Source organism: Chenopodium quinoa, unplaced genomic scaffold (assembly GCF_001683475.1).
Source record: "Chenopodium quinoa cultivar QQ74 unplaced genomic scaffold, ASM168347v1, whole genome shotgun sequence".
Lineage (NCBI taxonomy): Eukaryota > Viridiplantae > Streptophyta > Magnoliopsida > Caryophyllales > Amaranthaceae > Chenopodium > Chenopodium quinoa.
Genome location: NW_018743033.1, coordinates 2,980,972 through 3,004,667, shown reverse-complemented (window position 1 = coordinate 3,004,667; position 23,696 = coordinate 2,980,972). Strand labels below are relative to the sequence as shown.

The following is a 23,696-nucleotide window of genomic DNA, read 5'->3' as shown; positions in this document are numbered from 1 at the left end:
TTGTTAAATGAGCATAAACTTTACTATTGATTTGTGTAATTAAATTTAATTTGCTCATTTTTATATGACTTTGATTATTTGATTTTTTTTATTTCTTATTTAGTCTTTTGTTTTATATTTATGTTATTTTTTTTTTCTTCTAGAAATGCCTTATGGATCTTGCAGCAGCTTCGACTAAACTGGTGTTGGCATACATGGACTTTAATGAAAAGCATGAACAAATTGTCAAGTATTTTCCTCACAATGAGAAAATACGGAAGCTAAAGGAAGATGCCATGGGTATTTGTGACGAGCAAAGATTGAGTTCCCAAGCTATGCCGGAAAATCATAGCCTTTCTTTTAGCCAAGACGATGAGTATTGGCAAGATCCGACTGTCATTGAAGCTTGGGATAGATTTTCCAAGATTTCAGCTAATGAGAAGAATGTTGAATCCTCAGCCTTTGCTAGGGCTGATTGCCCAATCGTAACAAAAGCCATTGATGTTACAAAGATTGCTGCTGAAAGTGTTCAGATAGCAAATAATCTTTCTGAAAATGAAGGTCCTACTATTGTAGTTGAAACAGAAAAAGCTGAAGGAGGTTCAAGTATTCGATATAGTTTAAGATCTTCAGTTAAAAAAGGATTTGGAACTCCTACTTTCAGTTTAGGATTTGAATCTCAAAATAGTGATGATCTGGAGAACTCCCCAACCACTGTACGACCTTCAGTTGCTGTTGATGCTGATGTTCCTGTACGACCTTTAGTTGTTGCTAATGCTGATGTTCCTCTAAGTGGAGATGTTGGTCCTTCTGCTACAGGTGCTGCTGATGTTCTTATTCTAAAGAAGCATAAAGTTCAACCATCAATGCTGCTTAGATCACCTTTTAAGGCTCGGATTATCAACATTTACTCTACATTATTAGAAGTTCAGAAAAGTGTATTGGAAGCTTTGTTTGATGATGATAAAAATCATTTGTAAGTATTTTTTTATTATAGAATTTGCTATCTTGTACACTAACTCCCATTTGTTTTAGTGATACTAACTTTCTTAATTCCTTTATGCAATGAACAAGTATTTTTATCCAAAGTTAATGGAGAGGATGATGTTAAAATCATGAGATTTCAACTTGAAAAGCTTTATACTCAAAATAAAATTGATTCAGAAATCATTAATGCTTGGTGTAGTATTCTGAATTATAATGAGCAATTTAGAGACTCAAATTCTCCTGCTCGTTTCTTTTTCAAGCTTTGTGCTACTATAAGTTCATATTCTTTCATTTATTTTGTTTTATTGAATTATTCTACAGTATTCCTATTGTATTTAATTTTATTTTATTTCTTAAACATGTAGGAGTGTCTTGTTCATTATGAGATTGATTCTGTTAGTCATCGGAATGCTATGTTTCGTGAGGTCGCTGAGAAGTTTTACGACCAAACTGTTGTCCCAAAGAAGGACATTCAACTTTTCTTCTTCCTAGTTTACCAAAGAGATCATTATTATTTGGTATGTTTTAACACTACCACACAGTATGGTAATATCGAGGTTATTGATTATAGTGAAGATTTCGGAGATCACACACAGCTTTTAAAAAATTTTGGTACGACTTAAAAGTTAATGTCTATTAACATTATGTTCGCTTATTTCAGTAAAAGGATTAGATTTTAGAAATATCTATTATGTTTGCTCATTTGATGTGTTTATTTTAAGAGAAGTGCATTTTGCAATTTTATGCAATATGGAGGAAATGTACAGAGCTCTGTGTTGTCAAGCGATATCAAGCGCATGGAGTATATTGCGATTGATTCTCCTTGGAAGTCTACAAATATTAATCATTTGCACTGTGGAGTTTCATTGATGAGGCTTATGGAAACATACATGGGTTTGTCAAAGTGGCCTTCAGGTTTGAAGAAGAATAATGTAAGTCTTTCATATTATAGTATCATTAATAATAAGATGTTTTGGTCTTATTTGCTTATGGAAATAAATCTTGCTCATTTGTCAAATGAGCAGCCTATAATTTGCTCATTTTTCAAATGAGCAAGCAATTATTTGCTCATTTTTCAAATGAGCAAATTATTCTTTGCTCATTTGTCAAATGAGCTAGCAAATTGTTCTTTGCTTATGGGTTTCTTAGTACTTATTCTATTCTTCTGCTTCTTGCTTCACCCTCCTTCCTACATTTATATTTTTTAAATTTTTCTTGTTGTTTTATTTTTTTTTCTTTTCTATTTCTTACAGGTGATGATCATAGAAAAACTTTGTGTGAAGTACACCCTATCAATAATTTCAAGTGAAATAAACACAATTCAGTCCGTTAAAGAAATTCCTCAGAAGAAGAAAAAGCAGAAAAAAGTTTCTGTTAAGGCTGAATAAGAAAAGGGTGAAGAAGAAAAGGGTGAAGAAGAAAAGGGTGAAGAAGAAAAGGCTTAAGAAGAAAAAGCTACTTGTTAGTGAAACCTCAGTATTTTGCTTGGTGTAGTGTTGATTTAGATACTTGGTGGTGTTGATATGGCTTTCTAGGTTTAGGGAAGTAGAGAAACAATGATTTTATCAACCTGTAAGTTGTTTAGTAGTGTTGATTTGAATCGAAATTAGATAATTAGTTTGAATCAAAATTAGATTTTTGTTAGTCTTTGAATTATGTAAAAATGGTGGTTATATTTGAATCGAAATTGGATCTTTTGTGTTGAATTTTGATTATGGTGACTTTTGTGGTGGTTATATTTAAATTGGATCTTTTGTGTTTACTTGAAATAATTTGTCATTTATACCTAGCGTTTATTTGAACTATTTGCTCATTTTACAAATGAGCAACGAATTCAGAAATGGGTAAAGAAATATTTGTTCATTTGTCAAGTGAGCAAATAATTGATTGATCATTTCATAAATGATTGATAAATGAGCAACTAAGTATTTGCTCATTTGATAAATGAGCAACTAACTATTTGCTCATTTGCTAAATGAGCAAAAAATTGATTGCTCATTTTCCAAATAGTCAAAGAAATGTTTCTTATTTTACAAATGAGTAAGTAATTATTTGCTTATTTGACAAATGAGCAAACTAATGGTTGCTCATTTCACAAATGAGCAAAGAAATGCTTGTTAGTTTAATGTATGATCAAAGAAATGTTTGCTCATTTGACAAATGAGCAACTAACTATTTGCTCAGTTGACAAATAATTGAAATCTCATTTGACATATAATTGATTTTGTTAAGAAATATAAAATCAACAAAATTTCAACAAAATTAAAAACACAAAGTTTCTATATGTTTGATAAATAATGAGGGGATGTGCTAAAAATATTAAATCTTATATTTATATAAAAGTATCATTACACTTTTTTTGGAAAATTTCTAATATCATGATGGCTCAATTCACCACAACCTCTACAATCTCTTCTTTTTCTGGTTTTGTTCTACAACCTTTTCTTTTTCTCCCTTCAGCCTTTTTGCACTTCTACCTCTTGTTTCAAAATTTGACACATGAATCTCAGCCCCTTTCTTTTTTGAAGTCTCTTCACTTGATACATGAACTGCAGTCCCTTTATTCTTTGAAATTTTTGGAGGTTTAACAATTATTTCAGTTGGCACACTAGCTCCAATCAATAGCTCAATGTCTTGTTCTTTGTTATTTGCACTTCCAGCTGTTGTTTCATTATTTCTTGCAATCCTCTTAGCCTCCAAATCCTTTCTTATTATCTTCATCTTTGCCTTCTTCCAAACTTACACAAGTGTGTATCTCTGACCATAAATCATTTAACAATTTTTTCTTGTCAATTATATTAGCACAATGCTCCAATAGGTTTCCTCGCAAGTCAAAAATTGGTTTCTTCAGTGCCATAGTAGTCCATCTGTGTCGCATATACTGCTCAGAATGGTTCAAACCTTTTTGCTTTCCAAACCTAAATCATATGTCTACATGGAATTCCTTATTTATAAAATAGCTTGCAAGTACATGTGGTGTCATAGTTAGTTGGATTAAACACAACATCAAATGTTCTAGTCCGATTTCCTTCACTTACTTTTGCAACTTCAAATCCATTTTCTTTCTTCAATTCATAAACACCACAAGAAAAACAAGCAATTTCAACCTCATATTGAAATTCATAAAAGACAGAGTTAGTATATAAATGTGAGGCATGATTTTCTATCCCTAGTGGTGTTTTGCACTCAGGATATTTGTGTTCTGAATAATTATCATTCTGACCTTGAGTGTGTCTTTAGGCATCAATTACAGCTTCATATCTCAAGTAAAACTCAATAAGTGACACATGAGGATTGATAAAGGAGCAGAAAAAGTTGTTTTCACTTTCGGATCTTGATGTTGTACGCATTATTCCTCCAAGGAACACATCTCTGAAATACGCCGGAATCCACTTGTCCCTTATCTTGTACATATAACCTAACCACTCATGTTCTTCCAAGTGGTATTCAACCATCACCTTGTTCCACCTTTCTTCAAACTTAGCGGGTTCAATTTTAAGATGCCAAATGCAAGCACATGATTTTTTTAGGAAACCAGTTTCTTCTTGCATGATTGATTTCTCCACCTAATCTGGTAACTTTTTCATTATGTGCCACATACAGAACTGATGTTTAGTCTTCTTAAACACACTTGTAACAACAATTTTCATTGTTGGATCCTGATCCGTGATCATACAATTAAGTTCATTCCCACCCATTTCCTTGAGAAATGATTTGAACAACCACTCAAATGACACAATATCTTCCTTTGCTATAAAACCAGCAGCAAAAGTAATGCAACTCTTATGATGGTCAACCCCTGTAAATGGAGTAAACACTATGTTGTACCTGTTTACACATACAGATTAAATTTTAAATGAGCAAATACTTCAATTCTCATTTGACAAATGAGCAAATAATTGAATGCTCATTTGTCAAATGAGCAAATAACTCAACGCTCATTTGTGAAATAAGAAAACAATTCTTTGCTCTTTTGTCAAATGAGCAAATAACTCAATGCTCATTTGTGAAATAAGCAAACAATTCTTTTCTCATTTGTCAAATGAACAAATAATTCAATGCTCATTTGTCAAATGAACATGCAATTCAATGCCCACATACATACACTTATCAAAGAATATTAGACTTATGGGGATATTCACTTTTCACATTGAAGTAAGCAAACAATTATACTAAATTCAATTAAAACAAAGTCATTAAGTTAAGCCATAGTTATAACATAGAAATGAATTATGATTATTATGAATTACCTATTGGTTTAGTATGTGGTATCAAAGGATACCATATCACCAAATAGAGCATAACTCTTTTTACAAAGGGGGTCTGCCCACAATGCTCTACAAAGGCAATAATCTTCATCCATCTCGAAATCAAAGAAAAAAGCGCTCTACATTAGCTTTTTGTTGGTAAAGTTATCCACGAACATTTGAGCATCGCTTCCTTGAATGTATGCTTTTTAATCTCTATGAAATTTTTTGAAATCCTGCTTAGATGCACCAATGTTATCATATCCTCCAACAATTTCCTTCATCATTCGAAAAGTTGTAACGGGACCAATATTCACCTATTTAAAGAACAAAACAGTTTGTCAAATGAGCAAATAATTCAATGCTCATTTTTAAAATGAGCAAACAATTCAATGCTCATTTAATTATTTGCTTGCTCATTGAGCAAACAATTTAATGCTCATTTTTCAAATGAGCAAACAATTTAATGCTCATTTTTCAAATGAGCAAATAATTATTTGCTCATTTGTCAAATAAGCAAATAATTATTTGCTCATTTGTCAAATAAGCAAACAACTTTTATTAGAACATATAGAGAATTCATGAAACATAAGAGCCTTTGAAAGTGTTACCTTAGAATTATTCACAAGTATTTTTTTGTGCAATATGTTCATTTTCCTTCCTTCTTTTTGGAAGAAATTGCAACTAGGTGTATAAAGTGCATGAGTATGTCCCTTATGAAATTGTGACACTATGAATTTGTTATCATCACAATGCTTTATGACAATATGTGCCTTGCACCCAACACGAGTAATGAGTCTCTTCCTTTAGATTGAAGCTTTTTCATCATTTCTTTCTCCTTCCTTGTTATTTAAATCTTTTTCAACAGTAGCCTTTCTTTTCTTTTTGTATCCTTCCTTATTGCATAAGATATAATGTGATTTCAATTCTTTGCTTCTTCTTTGTCTTTCAGTTGTAGACTTTCTTGTGTTGAATCCGGCAGCAAATGAGTAACTTTTATAAAATTCAAGGCCCTCTTCAAGATTATTAAACTTCATCCCTATAACTGGTTTCAACTCATTAGGGCATATTGGAAGCCATTCTTTTGTTTCTCCAGGAGTGAGCAAAGGTTCTACTTTAGAAGAAACTACTATTGTAGGAGTAGTTGGCACATTTGTGATGGTACTAGAATGACTCTCAAGTTATTCGTTTTTTACTCATCATATCTGTCATTATACATAATAGAAATAACAAGTCATTAACAATTCCACAAAATAGTAACAAGTGAATATGCACCCCCTTAAACACATTTACACACACACACTCTCAATAATTAGAACTGAAATCAGATTCTTAATAAGAATGTACACGGCCAGAAGCAAACACACACACTTACACATACACTCTTACATTCACACACACACACACACACACTCTTACACTCACTCATTCACACACACTTACACACACACACACACACAATAATTTCAGAATCTAAAATTAGAACTGAAATCAGTTTCTGAAATCAGAACTGCAAGCAAAAAGATGAGGGGGCAGGGGGGATAGGATTGTGTAGGGAAGTGGAAGAAGGGAGTGTGGTTGGTGTGCAGGAAAAAGACCAAGAAGAAGGGGGTGGGGCTTGTGCACAGGCAAGCAGACCAAGGAACTCAATGCTCATTTGTGAAATAAGCAAACAATTCTTTGATCTTTTGTCAAATGAGCAAATAATTGAATGTTCATTTGTCAAATAAGAAAATAACTCAATGCTCATTTGTGAAATGAGCAAATAAGTATTTAGGAAACACAACCCCAACAAAACAAACTATCCTAGCAACAGCAACAAGAACGCAACAATGATATTCAAATTTAAAATAAGAACACAACTTTGGAATTCGATAATACCACAACAACACAACTTTGGAATTCGATAATAATCAAAAGTAAATTCAAGACTAAACATGAACATGGAACACAACTTATTTTTCTCATTTGCTCATTTTTATATTTGCTCTTTTTTTTTTTTGTAATTGCTCATTTTAATTATGTTTGCTCATTATATTTTTTTTATATTATTACACATTTAGGTTTGCTCATTTTCAATTTATTTGCTCATTTTAAATTTGATTGCAAATAAGAACATAATAACATAGGAGCATAATAACATCATTCGGAAATAAGAACATAATAAGAACATTGTAAGAGTATTAAATTGGAAATTTCACAACATGAATATGAAAATCTTAACAAAAATTCAAAAATAACATGCGATTCAATGCAATAGAATCGGAAATTATCTGAACAATCGAAAATTCTCAATTACTAAAATCGAATATTATTTCTTAATTTTTGATGATAAGTTTAACCTGAGATCATTAGAATCACTATCAAGTTTTTCGTTGTATTCATGAAATTCAAAAATTTTCAATAATTGATAAAACCTTAATAATTGATGCAATTCGAAATTTTCAGAGCAGTAAAATCGAAATTGAAAAGTTGAACAAACCTTGATAAATATCGAGCCTTCAAATTCTTTAATCGAAGTTATTTGTACTTGTGAAGAAGAAGATGAAATCAAAATTGTCAAGCCTTCAAATTGATTAATCAGTCGCCATTGATAATTATGGAGCTTCGTTGTGCAGAGAGAATAAATGAGAAAGTTGAAGCAGTTAAGCGTGCAGTGGTTTTGTTAGGCAGCTTTGTATTTTAATCTTGGCCGTTGAATTTCATATAATCTAATGGCTGGTATTGGTTCTCACATAGATGAAGGTTCTCACATAAAGCTGGTTCTCACCGGATCCCAACCCTATATATATACTAGTTAAGACATTACATAAATTATAGTTTACCATAGGATTATAGTAACAGACCACTAAATATGGCTAGTCAATGCATAAAAGGTTGTTGTTTACAAGGACTTTGAATATCCAATTGCTATGTTCAAATTCCAAAGAAGAATAAGAGCGGAATTGCACCTGCATATATAGAGCAATTAAGATGTAATTAGTAGATAGTAATGAAGCTTTGTTTAAGCCAACAGATTTGAAAACAGTAAGCATTATACCTGTAATAAATTGCATTATGTTATTCCAGATAATCGCAACACATCATAGGCTACAATGTTTTTCGGAACTGGTGTTGTGTAATTTTCCAAAGGTCGGGGTGTGATTACAGTCACCTTTTTTTGACTTCTTTGCTCTTAACAATGCAACATACAATTGACCATGTGAAAAGCGTGGTTGCGGGAGATAGACCATGACTTGGCTTAATGTCTGCCCTTGAGATTTGTTATTGGTCATTGTAAAACTGAGTTTGAGAGGGAATTGTATTCGCTAAAACTGAATCGGGTATTTTGTTGATGATGGAGGCCGGAGGTTAACACGATGAATGAACACATGTTCACCTTGGCGATGGCCAGTGGCTATAGAACACACATTACATTCCTTTTAAAGTACTTGCATATGAGGCGTGCGCCATTGCACAGGCCATCTGCTGGAGCAATGTTTCTGAGCAAGATTACATGACTGTTTACTTTAAGAATAAGTTCATGTAGGGTCATTCCGCCTGGGGCGAGCTGGTTCAGGAAATCAGTTGGGTAAATTGCACAGTTATCATCTCGAATTGTGTCAAAGCTTTTGTATGCTTGACAAGCGCACATTAGGGCGCGCTTTAAGGCATATAAATGGGTGATTTTGGATGTATTTAGGCCCGTTTTGGTCGTTTATTGCCTTGTTACACTCGTTTCCTTCATATTACGTGCTTCACGGGTTTCGGTCTGTTTTTGGTGTGTTAACAGGTATAGTTGACCAAGTTATGTCGAGTCCCAAACCATTGGTGCGTAATCAGGCTATTATCGATCCTAGTCCACCAAGCTAAGACTTTGCTGCGGTTCTCAAGGCTTTGAAAGGCAAGTTAAGTAGCAGGCAAGGCAGAACAGTTCACAAATATGACACCTGTTCACTATTTTGCTCATAACTTTCGGTATACAAATGATATTGGAGTGATTCCAATTGCATTGGAAAGTAGACTTGAAGAGCTTTCCAACTATATATTTCACGCCTCAAAGGAGCTCTATATAAGAAGTTGTGACTATTTTAAGAAGACCAAAGTGCCTGCAACCTTCCTGCCTATGCTTGCACGGCCGTGCCAGGCATTAGCACGGCCGTGCCAGGCATTAGCACGGCCGTGTCAGGCATCAGCACGGCCGTGCCAAATTCAGCACGGCCGTGCCAAAATTGAATATATTGCGGATCAGCTACTGCCATGCTTGCACGACCGTGCCACTTCTAGCACGGCCGTGCTGATTTACGAAGGGCAGCCTGCGCAATTGCTTTCTAAATTAAAACATATATATATATATATATATATATAACCCTATGGTGAGGGTTAAGCGGAGAGATTTAGAGACAGATTTAGAGATAGTTTTTGAGAGCTTTTGTAGAGAGTTATTGGAGAACGTTCTTAGTATTAGAGATTCTTTAGTTTTCTTAAAGATTATTCTATCGATTTTAGTTTCTTGGATTGATTTGAAGCAAGATTTGTGAAGATTCTTTGTATTATCCATTGACGACGAATATCAAAGTTCTAAACTTTTCCATTGATTCGCATCAATACAATTGGTATTATTCATTCTTGTTTATTAATCAAGCTTTATTATTCCTTAATCAGAATTCATGTTTATATCTATTATGCTTTTGGAATTCATTATTGCTTTGATTATGAATATGTTTGAGTAGTCTCCTAGCCAGGGTTTCGGGATGAAACCCGGCCTAGGTAATCTATGCAATTGAGGATTGATTTTGATAAACGGATTGTGATTAAATTGATTATATGCGATTGCATGTTAATTCATTATAATAGGAGTAGCTAACCTAGAATCTTGAATTTGATTGCATGATATTCTTGGTTTGAACAAGAGATTGTGAATTGAGTATTTCATTATTGAATGTGGTTTGATTATGTATCGAGTAATGTTAAGTGCATGAGAAATCCAAGCTTGGTATTGCCCGTTGTCTTCCTATCACACGATATTGATCAGACATATAGTCTTTGCTTATCCCGTTTGTCTCTATGATTCCTTGTTGCGTAGTTACCGATGGTTTGGTGAATTCCCGTTCTCCCTAGTGTCTTAGTTTATTGATTTATTCCATCTTATTAGTAGTATTTTAGAACACCATTTTCCATTGATTTCGAACTAGCTTAGGTTTAAGATTGATTTGCAATTACTCTCGTTCCTCGTGGACCGAACCTTTATTTGCCATTGTACTTGGTTATAGGGTGTTCGTATAAGTATTGTTTGATTGAGAGTTAGATTGTAGCGACCGATTTAACCCTCGTCAAAATGGCGCCGTTGCCGGGGAGCGGTGTTTGTTAATTGCTTTTTGATTTCTTGAGTCTAGTTCATCATAAAAAAAAAGCACAAAAAGATTTTTCCCTTTTGGCTACACTTGTAGCCCTGCTATTTAATTGGTTTGGTTAGTGTGTATGCGCAGGTCTAAACAGAGAGAATTAATACCCTTCAATCTAGAAATCGAAAGAACTTTGAAGAGCAATCGTAAATCTCGATTGACGTCATCAAACTCTCAAGGAAAGGAACACAACACACAACAGGTTCCAATGACAGACATACCGCGCCAACCTAATCGGCCAGCACCACGACCCCTTAAGGAGTTGGGAACTCCTGGGGCGTATAGAGCTTCAAGTGGGATTGCTCCACCCACTACTGAAGCTAATGACTTCGAGATCCGGCCGGCCATGATCACCCTCATCGAGCGAAGGCAGTTTAGTGGTGCCAAGCATGAGAGCCCTTTGGCTCATCTGAATGAATTTGAGAAGTACTGCAACACTATCAAAGTCAATGGGGTGAACCAAGAGTTTGTGAGATTAAAGCTTTTCCCATTTTCACTCATCGGGAGAGCCCTCAAATGGTTAGAGAAGGAGGTAAAACCAAATACTCTACACACTTGGGATGATGTCACGACAACATTTTTGGGAAGATTCTATTCTCAAGAAGACGACCGATGCTAGAGCCTTGATTCAAGGGTTTCGGCAAAGGAGTGGGGAGTCGATCTATGAAGCATGGGAAAGGTAAAAGGAGTACCAGAGAGAGTGTCCGCATCACGGAATTCCAACATACCAGGTGCTACAGATTTTCTATGGAGGATTAAGTCCTCAAGGGAAAACCAGTTTTGATGCGGGAGCAGGTGGCCCAATAATGAACAAAACTGAAGAGCAGGTCATAGATATTATCGAAGATGTGGTACGACACCACATGGATTGGCAAGACGGCGAGCGAGATGCTGTGAACAAGAGTGGAGGAGCGGTCTATTTAGTGGACCACCGCAATGCCATTAGCAACCTGACATCACAAATTACGAACCTCGGGAAGGAGATGTCAGCGATTAAAGCCAAGCTCGATTCCGTACCATTGCAAGATCTTCCCTCCCAATCTAAGGGGAGAGGTATGAATCCTAATCCTTCCATTTCCAATATGCCTGTAGGATGTATTTTCTGTGAAAACTGTGGGTCTTATGATCATGATACCTCTGCCTGTAATTTTGATCCCTCATATGATCCTAATAATAATGATGGTAATAGATATAATAATGAACAGGTCAATGCTATGTCTTATGATAACGGACCTAGGAATGATAATAATAGATATCTGCCACCTAATCAAAGAGGGAACAATTATAATCAGGGAGGTAATGATTTTGATTATCAAAACCAGTGGGGAAATAGGGGCCAAAGGGACCAAAATCCCCAAGGACCCTATAATCAACATGGTGGTTTTGGAAATCAAAACCAATACCAACAGGGTAATCAAATGAATCATAATTCCCAAGGGCAATTCAATCAAGGGGGAAACGACATTAATAACAGGGGAAACTGGAATAATAATAAGGGGTACTCTAATCAAAATCCCCAACAATCTAATGTGCGTGGTTCCCGAGCTACAAATGATAATTATTATGCTCAAGGACCACCACAGAGATCTAGCTTGGAGGAAATGATGGAGTCCCAGGCCAAAATGTTCAACACTTTTATGTCCACCACTGATAAAAAGTTTAGTGAAGTGATGACACATAATAAGATGCTTGAAACCCAGATTTCTCAGTTGGCTAGTGCTATAAAAGATGGGGTTGGAGTTTCAAAACTACAGCCTCAAGGTATTGACCCTAAAAATTCTGTGAATGCTATCACCACTAGGAGTGGAAAGACTTTGATAGGGAGCGATAATGTAATACCACCAAAGAGTCAACCTGTGACTCCACCTATCACTGATAATGTTGTAGAAAGTGAGGATGAGAGGACCAGAGAAAAAGATAAAATTATTGAGGTCCCAAAGGAACAGGTGGGAGCACAGACCAATGAACCCGACCTATTACATTGACTCCCCTACCCCCAAAAACATGTGAGACATAAGCTAGATGCCCAATTCGGGAAGTTTTTGGAGACTTTGAGAGAAGTCCACCTTTCTATACCATTCACTAATGCTATTAAGCAAATGCCTAACTATGCTAGGTTTTTAAAAGATATATTGAGTGGTAGAAGAAACTGTGAAGGGGTAGAAACTGTTAACCTCACTGAACACTGTAGTGCTATAATAATGAATAAAATGCCTCCTAAGTTAGGAGATCCGGGTAGCTTTTCAATCCCTTGTGCTATAAACAAAATGAATATTGATAATGCTTTGTGTGATCTTGGAGCTAGTGTTAGTCTCATGCCATATTCTGTTTATCAACGATTAAATATAGGAGAACTTCTTCCCACTAACATATCCCTTCAATTAGCCGATCGATCGATCAAATTTCCAAAGGGTAAAGTTGAAGATGTTCCCCTAAGGGTGGGGAAGTTTGTGATACCTGTTGACTTTGTGGTCCTAGATATGGATGAGGATGTTCATATACCTATAATTCTAGGACGTCCTTTCCTAGCTACTTCGGGGGCCCTTATTGATGTAAAGGGTGCCACGATTTCATTGAAAGTAGGAAAGGAGGTTTTAGATTTTGATTTAAATAAAACTATGAAATATCCTTGTTCTAATTCTGATAATTGCATGATGGTTGACACTGTTGATTCCATTGTCTCTGATATGCGTAACGAATTATTCTATACTAATCATGATTTTGAATTGAATGAGAACAAGGAAAACAGGGACATGGAGGAGCAATTTCTAGATGCATTAGATGTGGCCACTGCAAAGGAGGCTAATGAAGCACCAAAGGTTAAGCTTAAACCCCTTCCAACACATCAAGGAAGGGTTTCCCCTGTGTTTGTAGTACCTAAGAAAGGGGCGGTGACTATTGTCAAGAATAAGAATGGTGAGCTTATCTCCACTGCAATGGCAAGTATTGATTATGGGTAACCTGTAATCCATGTGTTGCGTCAAGCTAATGACGTTAAAGAAGCGCTTCCGGGAGGCAACCCGAGACCCAGTCAATGAGGTACTTTTCTCTTTCCCTTTTTGCCTTCTAGGTAGTCTCTCGATGCCTGACATTGAGGACAATGTCTATACTAGCTTGGGGGGGTGAATGTTTTGCTTGTTGATTTTCCCTTGTTTTTCTTCATATTCCTATAAAAAATAAAAAAAAAACGAGTTTCTTTTGGTTTCGTTTTGGTTTGTTTCTATCTAACCTTTGCAGATATGAAGACTCATGGAGGTAGCATTAGGAGCTTCGCCGCATCTCATGTTGTCTTAGTGTGTTTTCAAGAAGCATTTGGTGAAATCTTTCCCTTTTTCCTTTAGTTTTTTGTTTTTGTGTGCTTAGGATAGTTTAGTTTAGGAAGAAGTTGAATGGTTCGAGGATGTTTGATCGGTTCTAAAGAACCTGGGATCATTGATGTTGATATCAATTATCACTTGTTTGTCGATTGGGATTATTATGTGATTTTCATGCCTCTTTATGAGCCATTTAGCTTGTTTAGATTACTTAGTTGTTTATATATGTGTGCAATATAGGAAAAGCTTCTGTTATGAGAATGTGTAGTCTAGTTTATATGATTTGCCTCATAGTCTTTTCCTATATTTTTGGATCGTGATAAACTTGTCTAATTGCATAAACTTTTGGAATAATGCTCATATTTGGATTCGAAACGTGAATGAATGTGTGTGGAATATCTATTTCTACTTAAGCCAGTGATGAATACACAGTTTGAGTCTATTGTTGATCAATGTAGACGAGTCTAGGCGAAGGTAGTTGGTTAGAACACTTTTGTCATGTGAAACTCTATGCCTTTGGGCTGTGGTAAGATGGAGTCGCTTCCCATTTGTGGATTTGATCCCCTTAATTGGTAGTTGCTTTGTTTTTTGAATCCCGTGAGGTTTTATTGTTCTAGCCTTCATCATTCTTCTTGAGTGGCATATTTGGATCCTTGATTACGCATGTTTCGATCTTTGTGTTGACTTGTAGCTCCCAAGACCGACTTGACACTTTTAAGGGAGGAAGAGGGCACCTTTTTCATTTTTCTTATTTTGTTCCTTTTGTTTTGTTACAAATTGATTTTCTTTTTACATCATCTTACTTGCTAACCATGTTGAGCTTTAATTCCATTCTTGGTTAACCGTGTTACAAACCCGATGGCCAATGTTTTACCAACCCTTAGTTGTGAAGCGTTTACCTAGATAGGTTTGTTGAGATTATTGTTTACTAATCAAGAAATAAAGTTTGATAGTTGGTTTGAGCAGGTGTGAAAGTGAGCCTAATTGTAAATATGTAATGTGAAAGTCATTTTGCCATCAATAAAAAAAGAGAGAAAAAAAAATATAGGAAAAGACTATGAGGCAAATCATATAAACTAGACTACACATTCTCATAACAGAAGCTTTTCCTATATTTTTTTTTCTCTCTTTTTTTATTGATGGCAAAATGACTTTCACATTACATATTTACAATTAGGCTCACTTTCACACCTGCTCAAACCAACTATCAAACTTTATTTCTTGATTAGTAAACAATAAGCTCAACAAACCTATCTAGGCAAGAATTTAAAAAGAAAAAAAAAGAAGAAGAGAAAAAAAAGAGAAAAAAGAATTTAAAAAGAAAAAAAAAGAAGAAGAGAAAAGCCGTCCGAATTGTGAAAAAGGCAAGGACACATAAATAAAGTTTTGAAGTTTGAAAGAGGTCATTTGAGTGTGTATTATATGGATAATTTGGGATGTGTAAGAATGTGAATCAATGAGATTGTGGAAAGTGAATTACATCTTTTGAACTATTGTTTTTGAGAATTGTGATTCTTGCGCTTCATTTAGGAATTAACCCCACTTTTTAAATTGTTTTCACCTACCTTACCCATTGCCAATACATTACAACCCTTTAAGACCCTTAGACTTTAGAGGTGTTCGGTTCTCAAACGGTGGAGGGAGATACCTTTCAACCCTATGGAAAGATTATGCGTAATCGAGATGTCGGGATACCTTTGTTATTTCCTCAAAATATCACTTTTTCTGGTTCCTTCGAGGGATCATGAGGGGCCAATTAGGGTGGTGATTTGAAGCAAAAGGGGAGGACGTGGCCGGTTTGGTTAGGTTTAGAGGGAAGCATGACTTATTTGTTCTCTATGCTTGGTTTAGGTTTTGTTTGCATTTTTGATCAACGATACCTTGGATTGTGTGTCTCGTTGCTTGTTTGAGTGATTTTTCATTCCGTGCATGGTTGTTCTAAGTAGGATCCATTGACTTCATTCCATGCTAAATTGGATTTATATGTAATGGCAATAGTTTATTTGATCCTGTGTGTGTGTGTATCCCTTAGTTTTGCTCGAGGACTAGCAAAAGTGTAGCTTGGGGGATTTTGACAAGCGCACATTAGGGCGCGCTTTAAGGCATATAAATGGGTGATTTTGGATGTATTTAGGCCCGTTTTGGTCGTTTATTGCCTTGTTACACTCGTTTCCTTCATATTACGTGCTTCACGGGTTTCGGTCTGTTTTTGGTGTGTTAACAGGTATAGTTGACCAAGTTATGTCGAGTCCCGAACCATTGGTGCGTAATCAGGCTATTATTGATCCTAGTCCACCAAGCTAAGACTTTGCTGCGGTTCTCAAGGCTTTGAAAGGCAAGTTAAGTAGCAGGCAAGGCAGAACAGTTCACAAATATGACACCTGTTTACTATTTTGCTCATAACTTTCGGTATACAAATGATATTGGAGTGATTCCAATTGCATTGGAAATTAGACTTGAAGAGCTTTCCAACGATATATTGCACGCCTCAAAGGAGATCTAGATAAGAAGTTGTGACTATTTTAAGAAGACCAAAGTGCCTGCAACCTTCCTGCCTATGCTTGCACGGCCGTGCCAAATTCAGCACGGCCGTGCCATTCTCCAGATTCAGCACGACCGTGTTAGGCATCAGCACGGCCGTGTCAGGCATCAGCACGGCCGTGCCAAATTCAGCACGGCCGTGCCAAAATTGAATATATTGCGGATCAGCTACTGCCATGCTTGCACGACCGTGCCACTTCTAGCACGGTCGTGCTGATTTACGAAGGGCAGCCTGCGCAATTGCTTTCTAAATTAAAACATATATATATATATAACCCTATGGTGAGGGTTAAGCGGAGAGATTTAGAGACAGATTTAGAGATAGTTTTTGAGAGCTTTTGTAGAGAGTTATTGGAGAACGTTCTTAGTATTAGAGATTCTTTAGTTTTCTTAAAGATTATTCTATCGATTTTAGTTTCTTGGATTGATTTGAAGCAAGATTTGTGAAGATTCTTTGTATTATCCATTGACGATGAATATCAAAGTTCTAAACTTTTCCATTGATTCGCATCAATACAATTGGTATTATTCATTCTTGTTTATTAATCAAGCTTTATTATTCCTTAATCAGAATTCATGTTTATATCTATTATGCTTTTGGAATTCATTATTGCTTTGATTATGAATATGTTTGAGTAGTCTCCTAGCCAGGGTTTCGGGATGAAACCCGGCGTAGGTAATCTATGTAATTGAGGATTGATTTTGATAAACGGATTGTGTTTAAATTGATTATATGCGATTGCATGTTAATTCATTATAATAGGAGTAGCTAACCTAGAATCTTGAATTTGATTGCATGATATTCTTGGTTTGAACAAGAGATTGTGAATTGAGTATTTCATTATTGAATGTGGTTTGATTATGTATCGAGTAATGTTAAGTGCATGAGAAATCCAAGCTTGGTATTGCCCGTTGTCTTCCTATCACACGATATTGATCAGACATATAGTCTTTGCTTATCCCGTTTGTCTCTATGATTCCTTGTTGCGTAGTTACCGATGGTTTGGTGAATTCCCGTTCTCCCTAGTGTCTTAGTTTATTGATTTATTCCATCTTATTAGTAGTATTTTAGAACACCATTTTCCATTGATTTCGAACTAGCTTAGGTTTAAGATTGATTTGCAATTACTCTCGTTCCTCGTGGACCGAACCTTTATTTGCCATTGTACTTGGTTATAGGGTGTTCGTATAAGTATTGTTTGATTGAGAGTTAGATTGTAGCGACCGATTTAACCCTCGTCAATGCTTGGAAATTTATAATAATAAAAGTGTTGATAGAGTCTACCACATCATTCAATGGTGTGAGGATGGCTCTCTCTGTGAAAATATCTGGTGAAAAGTCTACATGTTCCAATTCACGGAATGCAGTAACAGCCAGATGATCGATAGGTTCGTCGGCTTGTTGATAATAACTCACAACGTGACAAGGAAATTGGACAAAAGCATTTTCAGAGGACTGCAGCTCACCATTTCCCAAACTCAGTAGAAATGATGCATATGGGAGATCTTCTTTTGCTCTAATGTTTTCAGTAAGGTGTAGCTTTTCTAACCAAGGCCAAATATACGAACTAACTAGGCTTGTTTCAAATGATTTCGTTTGAGTTTTTTGGGGAATGACTGGCGAAACTTGTATGAAATCTCCTCCAAGTACTATAAATTTCCCACCGAATGGCTGATCTAGATCACAAAGATCACTGAGTAAGAGATTCACTGATTCAATGTTTTCCTTTCGTGCCATTGAAGCTTCATCCCAAATAATTAGAGCTATTTCTTTAATTAAAGCAGCTAAGCTGCCTTGTTTAGGCACGTCACAAGCAAGAGATGCTTCTGAATCAAGAGGGATCTTAAATCGTGAGTGTGCTGTCCTCCCAGAAGGTATGTTTACTGCAACTATGCCTGATGTTGCTGTTGGAAGCATAGTTTTCCCTGCCAAGCGCACTTTTGCATATAGAGCATTATACAAAAATGTTTTCCTGGTCCCTATAGGACCATCAACAAAGAAATAGCTACGCTTCTCTGCTTGTAGATGAGAAATAATTCTATCAAAGGCAATTTGTTGAGCTGAATTGATCGAGCTTTTCCCTACAGTCAATACATTCTTGGGATATAGGTGCATCTAAGGCATCAATGATGTCTTTTGTTCTGTTTAGTTCTGATGGTACCTCTTCATGTAGGAGTTTAAGCTAGAAATGTGCCAACGATTTGCCCATAAACTCTAAGTGGCGCTCAACTGACTGTATAGTGAGCAACCTAACTTGTCCTTCATTTTGTGAAAAGGTATGCCTATAGTAATCAGATAAATCGTTGTAGAACTGCAGCCAAAGTGTATTTGGGTTGCTAGGTGTGCAGAAAATCAACACAGCTGCAAATAGGCGGCTTAAGGCTGATGACATGTGAATTTCTACTACTTCAGCCAAGCATGCATAAACTGCATTGTCTTCATCAAAGAGCCCCCTTTTGATAGCTGCTTCTTGAAAAGTGGCACAAAGCACACCGTTCAAAGTCCTAAAAGGAATGGTGTCCTTCTAACAAATGTATTATACTGATAGAGGGTTCAGAATTATTAGAAAGCTAATTCTTCAGTAAGGTCAAGTGATCGGAATGCCTAGGTGGAGGTCGCTTCCGATCAGTAATATTAATGTATAATTAATATTACAACTTAATCTTGACTGAACCCTTCGGGTCGCACCGCAATCAAATAACCGATCCAAAAAGACGAATCAATCTAAAGGATTAGATGAGTCATCAGAGTATTACGAACAAAGACGTCGGATATCGAGCTTAGAGCGTCGAAACCGAGCGTCGTAAGTCGAGTCGAATTTAGAATTCGACGAGACGTAGAATCAAGAAAGCGACAAGTACGAGCCAAACCGTAGCCTCGCATTGGCCTAGCCTTGCGAGTGCTAAGCTAGGCGAGGGCACCAACCGCATGCATGCTAGCTGTTAGGTTTTCAAGTAATTCAAGAACAAGAACTACTTTAACAATTGTGGGAACAAAACCTAACTATGTATAATTAATAATGAATTATACAATAATCCAAATACAATTCAATGTATTACAACCAAACAACAATTTATCAAAGTATTACAGAAAAACACAATGAAAACACTAGTAGTGAAAGATAATATACTTGCCTCTACTCCAAGCCTTAACAACCAACATGAACATGAGAAAACCGGTGACCACTTGAGTCTAATTCCTTGATACACTGTCTTAGGCGTGTAAACACTTTCCTAAAGAGTTTAATTTCCCCCACAATGGTGCTTGGGTTTAATCCGAAAATACTCTTTGAGATACAAAAGACAAGCCAACGTTCTTTGCACTTAAGAATCGAAGAAAAGATGATCAATTCACAAATAGGATTAATTGAAAGAGATTTCTCACAAAAGTTTGCAAGATGTTTGTGAGGAATTGTGAAGAATACTTAGGGAGAGAAGAAGAATAATATTTCTATCTTTTTTCGAATATGAAAACAAGCCTTTTAATAAAGACTTAACCGTCAGAATTTCACGAAAAACAGACTGGCGCGGGCGCTTCACCAGGAGGCGCGGGCGCGCCTCAAAGTGGAGCGGCGCGCCTCTTCTGAACATGCGAATTCACAAAGGAAGGCAGAGTGGTACGCGGTTTAGGCGCGACCACAGGCGCGGACGCGCCATCTATGACGCGCGGGCGCGCCATCTATGACGCGCGGGCGCGCCATCTATGACGCGCGGGCGCGCCATCTATGACGCGCGGACGCGCCACCAGACGCACGGCCGCACCAACTGCACCCTTCCAAATATCCAAATTCCAGTGAGGTCCACGGTTTAAGCGCGACCTCAGCGCGGCCGCGCGTACCTAGCGCGGGCGCTACTCATGGTTCGCGAGCGCGCAACCATCAACACTCTAAATATTCTAACAATCCTCCCCCATTTAGAGTGTTACTTAAAAACATTCTCCACTTCTTACAATTAAACCACATCTCATGCATCAATGTCAATGTCCTTTCGGATTGAATTGACACCTAGTACAACACAATAAACGATGATCATACCATGATTTCCATATGGATTGAATCACACGGATATATCCAACCATTCGAAGGTGAAGTACACACAAGACAAATCGAATTAATCATCACTTGACACTTTTATACAGCCATGTGTCCTTATCTTTCATAAGTTCATCAAAGTCTATATGTCCATCTAGACTTCTTGAAGCGGCTAAACTCCGAACTTACATAGGTAGGTTCTCATATACGTAAATGTGCCCTTATGACAAGACACTTACATTTAGAGCTTCTCAACTCTAAACCTTTAAGAACTTTTAATTGACGCTACCTAATACATCACAAGTACCATAGCAATATTGGTCATCAAATATTGCTAACAAACATCAAAAATGCGATTCAACCACATTGAATCTAAGACTTGATGTTTCTTTAAGCGTTAGATTGGGTTTCACAAATTTGTGTTTTTGGACATAAACCCATTCCATTCATAGCAAATATGATGGAATGTCTTGGCATTGCCTTTGTAAAGCAATCCGCCAAATTCAACTTTGTTGGAACATAGTCAAGAATTATGACCCCATCATGGATAAGCTCTTTCACTAGGCTATGCCTTAGTGAAATACGCCGAGACTTACCATTATACACTTGAATATAAGCCTTTATCAACGCCGAATTGGAATCACAATGGATTGCCACCGGTGGCATTGACTTTGGCAATAAAGGCAACTCTATCATGAGATTCCTCAACCACTCAGCCTCTTTACTAGCTGAAGCAAGAGCTATAAACTCCGCTGCCATAGTGGAATCAGCGATGCAAGTTTGTTTCTTGGAAGACCATGATATGGCACCTCCCCCAAACATGAATACCCAACCACTTACAGAAGAGTCATCCTTCTAAAACTAAAGGAAATCCACTATAAGATAGACCATAGTCTAACGTACCCTTAAGGTACCTCAAGACCCTCCTTATTGCAAACCAATACTTTGCACCCGGGTTACTAGTAAATCTACTAAGTTTTCCCACAGCCAATGCAATATCCGGTCTTGTACTAGTCATGGCATACATCAAGGATCCAATTATCCTTGAATATTCCAATTGGTAAATCGTTTTCCCCGAATTCTTAACCAATTTTACATTGGGTTCCATGGGGGTGTTCACGGGACACTTATCAAACATATTAAACCGTTTGATCATTTTCTCAACATAGTGAGATTGACTTAAAATAAGTCTTTCATTGTCCCTAATTATCTTGATGCCCAAAATGACATCCCCCTCCCCCAAATCCTTCATCTGAAAAGATGAGGATAAGAATTCCTTGTTCAATTCTACTTGTTGTAGACTTGTACCAAAGATAAGCATATCATCAACATATAGACAAATGATGACACCATGACCTTTGTCATCAAATTTGCTATATATACACTTATCAGCTTGATTCACCTTGAATCCAAAGGACATAATCGTGTCATCAAATTTCCGATGCCACTGCTTTGGTGCTTGTTTAAGTCCATACAAGGACTTAACCAATTTACACCTTATCTTCTTGTCCTTCCAAAACAAACCCTTTGGGTTGTGTCATATACACTTCTTCCTCTAGATCTCCATAAAGGAATGTCGTTTTGACATCCATTTGGTGAATCTCTAGATTGTATACCGAAGCCATTGCAATTAGCAACCTTATCGAGGTTATTCTTGCAACCGGTGCATAGTTGTCAAAATAATCAACACCATGCTTTTGCCTAAAGCCTTGGATTACCAATCTGGCTTTAAATTTCACTATGGATCCATCCGATCTCCTTTTCCTAGTGAAAATCCACTTGCAACCAAGAGGTTTGCAACCGGAAGGTAAATCCTCTAAGACCCAAGTGTTATTTCCCATGATGGAATCCATTTCATCATTTATAGCCTCTTTCCGAAATTCACTATCTTGGGAAGATATTGCTTCACTATAAGTCTTTGGGTCACTATCCACATTGAAGCAATATGGAGTAGTGGAACTAAGGACATCCCTAGATCCTTCAACCAAATAAATTATGAAGTCATCTAGAGGATTCCTAATTTTCCTTTCCCTAGTACTTCTCCTCACTTGAGGAGTTTCAACATTCTCATTATCGAATGTACTTTCATGAGTTTCAAGTTGATCATTCAACTCTACTATCTCCCTATCATTGGCACTAATTTGTAGATCTTTAGGTCTACACATTGATGAAAATCTATTTTCATCAAAAATTGCATCTCTTGACTCTATAACCGAATGAACGGTTATATAGTCATTTTGTTCTATTACATAGAACCTATAGGTTTTGCTATGCTCATCATAACCTATAAATATGCAATCCAAGCCCCTTTCACCAAGCTTTCTTTTCTTGTTGCTGGGCACTCTTACGATTGCCCTACAACCCCAAACCTTGAGATACTTCAAGTTTGGCTTTCTTTTGTACCATAGTTCATAAGGAGTAGGTTCTTTTCCCTTTGTGGGAACCCGGTTAAGAATGTGACATGCTGTCAACATTGCTTCACCCCAGAACCCTTCACTCAAACCAGAGTAAGATAACATGGAATTAACCATCTCTTCAAGGGTTCTATTTTTCCTTTCAGCTACACCATTTGATTGTGGTGCATAACCAGCTGTAATCTCATGAATTATACCCAAAGATTGGAAATAAATTGGATCATAGTATTCCCCTCCCTTATCAGTTCTAATTTTCTTAATAAATGAATCTACTTGTAATTCTACTTCTCTTTTATAAATATCAAACTTGGTTAAAGCTTCATCTTTGGAATGCAAAAGATACACGTAACAAAACCTAGAATAATCATCTATAAAAGTAACCATGTATCTTTTGTTTCCCAAAGAAGACGTACTTTGAAAATCACACAAGTCACTATGGATTAGTTCTAAAATGTTAGAACTTCTCTCAACTCTCTTAAATGGAGTTCTAGTGATCTTGTTCAACATGCAAGTAGAACACTTATTAGGAGAAATATCACAACAAGGAATCAATTCTTGTTTGGACATGAAAAGAATTTTAGTATAATTAACATGTTTTAATCTTGAATGCCACAAGTCAAACAAATTTAAATCAATATGATTATCACTTGCATCAACATTTAAACAAACATCATCAAATCCATACATGTCTTTCAAAGAAAGCTTAAATAATCCATTACATAAATAACAACTACCTATGAAATTTGTTCCTCTAGTAATAATACACCTATTAGCTTCAAACACTAGTTTATAGCCAAGA

General features: G+C 36.4%; 1 protein-coding gene across 1 annotated transcript; it reads right to left on the bottom strand.

The window, feature by feature from the left end:
- Positions 1-8,071: 8,071 nt before the first annotated feature.
- Positions 8,072-18,568, bottom strand: LOC110730452 (ATP-dependent DNA helicase PIF2-like). Its single transcript, XM_021910255.1, has 2 exons — positions 17,738-18,568; positions 8,072-8,164 (listed from the first exon to the last, which is right to left on the bottom strand). The coding sequence occupies exons 1-2, from the start codon at positions 18,566-18,568 to the stop codon at positions 8,072-8,074; spliced, it is 924 nt and encodes a 307-aa protein (XP_021765947.1).
- Between the last annotated feature and the right edge of the window lie 5,128 nt (positions 18,569-23,696).